This window comes from Engraulis encrasicolus, chromosome 2 (genome assembly GCF_034702125.1).
Source record: "Engraulis encrasicolus isolate BLACKSEA-1 chromosome 2, IST_EnEncr_1.0, whole genome shotgun sequence".
Classification (NCBI taxonomy): Eukaryota; Metazoa; Chordata; class Actinopteri; order Clupeiformes; family Engraulidae; genus Engraulis; species Engraulis encrasicolus.
In genome coordinates, this window is record NC_085858.1 from 1969627 (window position 1) to 1976124 (window position 6498).

The window sequence follows — 6498 nt, forward strand, 5'->3', positions numbered from 1 at the left end:
GGGGTCAGGATTTGGCTGGTTAGCTTCGCCGATTAGCAAGGCACTTCCTCGTAGCCATTTTCACAAATTCACATCATATCCGGCACCACTTCGCTCATGATGATTGGTGGGTGAGCCATTGCTCTCAGCACATGCACGAGTTTAGTGTTGGGCACACGATTAATATAGGTCTGTCTGTGGTTGGGCAGGCTAGAAGACAATGCGCATCCCCGAACAACGCCATCGTCCATTTCTGAAAATCCAATGCCCATCTTCCATACAGCTTTCTGGTCAACCGTAAGTCAGTCAGTATGGTGGCACGTAATTGGCTGAGTAAACTGGTACCGGAACTGAGCTCCATGAAACTCCATTTTGGAAGCTGAAAAATCCATTCAATTTTGGCTGAATTCACTAGCCTAGCATTACCCATTGGAATGAATGGGGACGGGACTTATTCACTGTCTCCAGGTCTTATAATACCTCCATGGGTTTTTCTTTAACAGAGAGTGCATATTCACTTTGCCATTTCAATGCATTCTGGTAAGAATGTTCAGACAACCTCTGTATAAAATATCTATATTTTTGCATGAATCATCTAAATTTAGTTAGCAGACAGCATCCAGCATGCTCATGCGCAACCAGAATGCATTGAAATGGCAAAGTGTGCATGCGCACAGCATAGCAAAAGCAGCACTGCTCTATCAAAAACACGCCCATTATTTGCATCTGACATAGAGCCTGTTTATATGTGCATCAATAAACCATTTATGATCAGGTTTTTGGAGTTACCGGTTTATTTGAGCGCTCATGTAAACTGAATAAGGCCTAAACAGTTTTCATAATCGGTTTATTGCCGTTATTGGTTTATGAGAAATCGATTTGCACAGGTAGGTTTTTGGCTAATAAACTGATTTCTGAAGACATGTATCCAGCATAATCAGGTCAAGCATGTGTGGTGGTAAACAAGTGAGTTTTACAAAAAAAAGTGTATCCTCTCAATAGCCAAGCATGGTAGTGGGACTGACATGGTTTGGGGATGCATGAATGCTGTCAACATTGGCAATCTGAAATACACCTAAAATAAATATTCATGTCAACATGCACTGTGACTACTGAAGCAGATCATGATATTCTCCATAGGATTGCATTCAAATCTCACACCAATCTATTTAAGCCATATGCAGACTCAAAATGTAAAAGTTCAATGCAAAGAAAGGTTGAAACGCACAGTGATGACATCCCTTTTAATCCCTTTTCATTTCGTTTCATTTCGAGACGATTCGAGCCAACACAGCCCCTTCTCTACCGGATTTTATTCTGGGGTGTACTCACTTTTGTGTGTACATGTTCAAACATTAATGGCTGTATTTTGTTTTTTTCTGAGTGAACAAGAAATTTAAGCGGTTAAATAAGTTGTTGAAAGGTCACTAATCATTGTGTCAAAGTGAAATTTCTGTAATGCTTTCCTATGAAAAGATATACTCAAAAATCTGCAAAAACTGTGAGGGGTGTATTCACTTTTGTGATATACTGTATTATATTTATCTCAATGACCATGCCCCATGAACCAGGAAGTAGAGGGTGTGACTTACGTGCCCCATTGGCAAGGAGGCCAGGTTGCCATCTCTGATTGCTCTTGTTCATTTCTGACAAATGCTCAAAGAGAACACTAACACATTTGCAGTTGCCACATGAATAAATGCAGTAGGACTTGGGAGAACCCTGTGTTCTGGACATGTCACACCTCACTAAAACTAGATCTTTGAACTTTGATTTGATTGGATTGGCTCATCAAACATGCTCTTGCATTGTATACTCACGCTCTAACATAGTGCTTCTCAACTGGGGCTCTTAAGCCCCCCATGGGGTTGTTAGGGAGACCTTGGGGCACAGTCGCAGATGTAGGACATCAGTCTATTTTGTATTTTTAATCATAAAGGGAGCATTAGGGAGTCTTTGGGGCACATTGAGGAGGAAAGCGTTGGGGAGTGGCTGCACTTAGTTGCAGATGTAGGCCGTTAGTCTATTTTGTATTTTAATGATAAGGGAGGCGTTGGCAGGCGTATAATAATGTCGAGAGGGCGCTGGCAGGCTTATGATGAGGCCAAGGGAGAATTTGTTCAAAAAAGATTGAAAACCACAGCACAAACATTTTATACTCACTTGAAACACTGCTCTTTCTCTGAAAGACAAGCTTCCCCAGGGCTTCCCCACCATAGATATGGGTCCTCAGCTGAAGGTGGTGGAGCAGTCACATACAGCCACCATACTGTGTACCGCCAGTGGCGAGCCAGAGCCTGTCATCACCTGGTTTAAGGACTTCCTGCCAGTCGATCCCAGTGCCAGTGGCGGACGCATCAAACTGCTGAAATCAGGTGAGTAGTGCTTACTGACATCTAATGTTTAAATGAATGTCTTTGGAAACCACATTGATCTAACCTGAGTCTCGCCAGTTGGTATGTTTCGCTGCCCTTGGGCGTAGTTTGGTGAAACGCAGGCAAATGATGTATGAAGTGCCTTATATACACTGTAGCACTGTAGTAGATAAATCTGTCTTGCATTGCTGAAATACACAAAATGCAGTACATCAATTATATATAATTATATGTTATATATTGTATATATCGCAAATACATTCACCAATACACAAATACATTACAAACTACATTCACCTGCATTTTTTTTCCATCTTGTGAAATGTAATGTAATTTCCAATATACACCAATGTATTTAACTACATGTAATTTCAATTTCAATTCAATTCAGTTCTTTATTTCAGACCCAGGGGGCTCCATATCACATATAAAATCATATTCATTTATTTATTTTAGTTTAAAATTCTGTTTATGTGTATATGTGTATTGTTTTATTTTTGTTTCTCTCTGTACAGTGTCCTTGAGAGTTTTGAAAGGCGCTTTTTAAAAAAAACCCCAGAAGAACAATAAGATGAAGAAGAACAGATATTGCTCTATCTCTATTTCAAATACAGGCATGTTCGCCAGTGACTCCATAACCTTGAGAACAGTCTTATAGAGCTACGTCCAGGGCTGGCTAAAACAGCAGTTAGGTTGTTATGTGACTCATCTACCCAGCACATGAATCTATACATCAAATGATTTTGTGGGCCGCTAATTGAGTATGGGGGATATACACATTAAAAAGAAAAGGAGATAACATTCCACCCTGTGAAACACCATTGGTGACAAGGAAGGGAGCAGAGGTCGTATGATTCCCCCATTTTACAATTATGTGTTAACAATAATAATAAGTGTGTGTGTGTGTGTGTGTGTGTGTGTGTGTGTGTGTGTGTGTGTGTGTGTGTGTGTGTGTGTGTGTGTGTGTGTGTGTGTGTGTGTGTGTGTGTGTGTGTGTGTGTGTGTGTGTGTGTCACTCTCTAGGTTCTCTGCAGATTGAAAACTCAGAGGAAACAGACCAGGGGGAGTACGAGTGTGCAGCATCCAACTCTGAGGGTGTTCGCTTCTCTGCCAAAGCCAACCTTTATGTGAGAGGTAAGACATGAGTTGGCAGTTTGCCCTTTGTTCTCGTACTCTCATCTGATGAAGGAAATAATAGGAGGTGTGTTGGAGATCTCTGGTCTGATAGGTGAAGAGAGCCGCACAATAGCAGCACAATAGTGCAGTACATTATCAATTGTTAGTCTAAAGCCACATAGTGCTTTAGACTAACGGACTAACCCGACAGCGGTTTTGACAGTTAACTGGCTAATAAAGACATGTGCACGTTGTTTTCTATCTTTTTCCTTTAGCTTGTACATGACAAATAAATATCCTTGAATCCTTGAATACTTTGCAGCATGTATACTTCCAAGCCGGCCTAAATTAGGACGTGAGCAGAGAATCGTATATGAGAGAGAGATACTTCAGGGTGGTTCTTTTTATCGGTATCCATGTGATGTTGGGTGAACGCCGTTTTATGAGACCTTCGGAGTCCTGAGGTTGAGAATAAATGGAGTCCCCTTAGCGCTGTAGATGGCGGTAGTGCACTTCTTGTGCAAACATCACAAAAAGAGAAGAAGAAGGAGGGACAACGCCCCCTTAGGAGACAAAATTTTGAGCAGAGCCATACAGAGGGGAGAGTTACGCGATTGGAGGACCAGGAATTAAATTGCAGCCCCGCCTTTCAACGAGATAAGGTTGTGCCTAAAGCGGCTGTCTTTCCATAGACTCAACATAGAACCACCACATTAACAGCCAAAAATAAGGACTAACGAACTATACTGCGGGGTAATCACCACAAATATGTAAACCATCAACTGTCTCGGTGGTGATAATCACAACAGTTTTACCATCTGTGATGTTTATCTGAAGTTATTACTACGAACAGCAAGTCTTGTCATATTCCCTGCATTGCATCGCATTGCATTTGCTGTGTGCTACGCCCACTACTAGGAACTAACATTCGCAACGCTGAGCAGTACTGAGAAGCTAAAACAGCTAATTTTGCTAATGAGGAAGTCGGCCTTAGCACACAGCGGAGATTGCCCGACTCTCCCCTCTGTATGGCTCTGATTCTGAGCACACTCCTTTGCATTGGATGGGTGGGATTTGACATATCTTTCTCTCTTAAATGATTTTTGACGTGAGTGTGAGTCAGAGGACTGACCCTGTTTACTCAGAGGCATCCGTCAAATCCGACAGGACTGCTTGTGCTTCGGTGGATGTCTCATACGATGGGGACCTCCCGTAGAAAGAGGAATGTCTCTCTCATTCTCCTTCAGAGAACCGGGGACATGTACATGTCCAATTGTTTTCTATCTTCTTCCTTTAGCTTTGCAGCATGTATACTTCCAAGCCTGTGCCAATTCAACCTTTTTTGTGTTGTGTTTGTCCATCCTTCTTCAGTGGGCAGAGTGCCCCCTCACTTCTCCATCCTCCCCACCAACCACGAGATCATGCCAGGAGGAAGTGTCAACCTCATCTGTGTGGCCGTGGGGTCACCCATGCCCTCCGTCAAATGGATGCTCGGGTCTGAGGATCTGACACCAGAGGACTCGATGCCAATTGGCCGAAATGTGTTGGAGCTGACGAATGTGCAACGGTCAGCCAAATACACCTGTGTGGCCACGAGTTCCCTGGGCACGATCTCAGCAGAGGCCGAAGTCAAAGTGAAATGTAAGCATCTCATGTACATGAAAAGCGTACGGAGGAAGCTGTGGCCTAATGGGGGCAGTCATGACCTAAAGGTTAGGGAGGTGGTCTCAAGATCACAGGGTTGCAGGTTTGTATCCCACCCTTACCTCTTCCCACACCTCCAGCCATGGATGAAGTGCCCTTGAGCAAGGCACCTGACCCCACATTGTTCCAGGGACTGCAAACAATACCCTGTAACTAACTGTAAGCCGCTGTAAGCTAAGTGTAAGCTAAGTGTAAGCTAAGTGTAATGTAACAAAAGCATTAATGTGTGACCAGTGACCACCCTGATGGGCCCTGAAACAATACGTTTTTATACAATTTAATTAACAGTAGTGCAGTTCAAATTGGACTATTGGTGAGGTTTATGGATTGGTGCATAGGCTGGAGTGTGTAAAATCCCAGATTGTCAATGAAGAGGCTTTATCACAATAGGCACCTTCCTGCTTTGTCCTGTGATGCTGTGCTGACCTGGTTCAGAAAGGTCATCTATGGTCATCTGGGATGTGACACAAAATGTTTGCTAAATCATTCCAGTATACTAACTTTTGTTTCATTGGATGATAATATAGCAAAGAAGGGATGTAGAATAAAAAAGAGTTAAGTAGAATAAAAATAAAGTAGAATAGAAAAAAAATTCAAGTAGACAAAAAAACATAAGACTCTAGTATTGAACTACCAGAATTCCAGAGGTTTGTGGAGTCGGTGTCCATTTTGTTTACAACCTTCATTCCCACCTTGATACATTTCTTTTTTAGGTGTGGAGGTGACTTGTACCAAGTGAACCACATGGGGGAGACAGAGAGGAGGTGTACAGCAGCTGGACTGTGTACACCGTGAGGACCCGGGCTGTTTTTATTTGTAAGACTGTGGGGGTATCACTTGGGAATAATACATACAGTGCCTACTCAAATGGATAGTATAAAAGGGGAGACTAGATAATAGATTTTGCCATTCACTGATCATAGGGCATTTGTTCACTCTGCTGTGGGCTTATTACAAGTATCCCGTTGTTATTGTACTGTACGGGTGCATTCCAATATGCGACCTTGCGTGCTCCACTTATGCTTGTGGCCTCGCCCCACCTCCTGGCCCCTCCTCTGTGGAGAAAACAATAGTTTCCCCACTGTCAGCCTTGCCACAACAATTTTTGGGGGAATATTCTTCATTCACCATCCAGTTTGCAAATGAGAAAATGACGTTACAATTGAGCTTTTGCGAGATATTGAAATATAATGCTGTTGTCAGTGCTGCCATCATGACGGCTTACTTCCTGGTATGGGGCCACAAGCACAAGTGGAGGACGCAAGGTCGCATATTGGAACGCATCCTACTTCTTAAAGTTTGATTCACAAGGTAAAACTCAGTA

At 42.7% G+C, this 6498-nt stretch overlaps 1 protein-coding gene across 1 annotated transcript in view; it reads left to right on the plus strand.

The window, feature by feature from the left end:
• The window catches only part of LOC134465748 (receptor-type tyrosine-protein phosphatase F-like), a 101822-nt gene extending 95624 nt beyond the window's left edge, over positions 1-6198 (plus strand). The window contains exons 15-18 of the mRNA XM_063219588.1: positions 2169-2354; positions 3378-3488; positions 4842-5111; positions 5888-6198. Coding sequence (XP_063075658.1) covers positions 2169-2354; positions 3378-3488; positions 4842-5111; positions 5888-5913 — 593 coding nt within the window. The 3' untranslated portion in view covers positions 5914-6198. The remainder of the gene's footprint in view (positions 1-2168; positions 2355-3377; positions 3489-4841; positions 5112-5887) is intronic.
• The last annotated feature ends 300 nt before the right edge of the window (positions 6199-6498 follow it).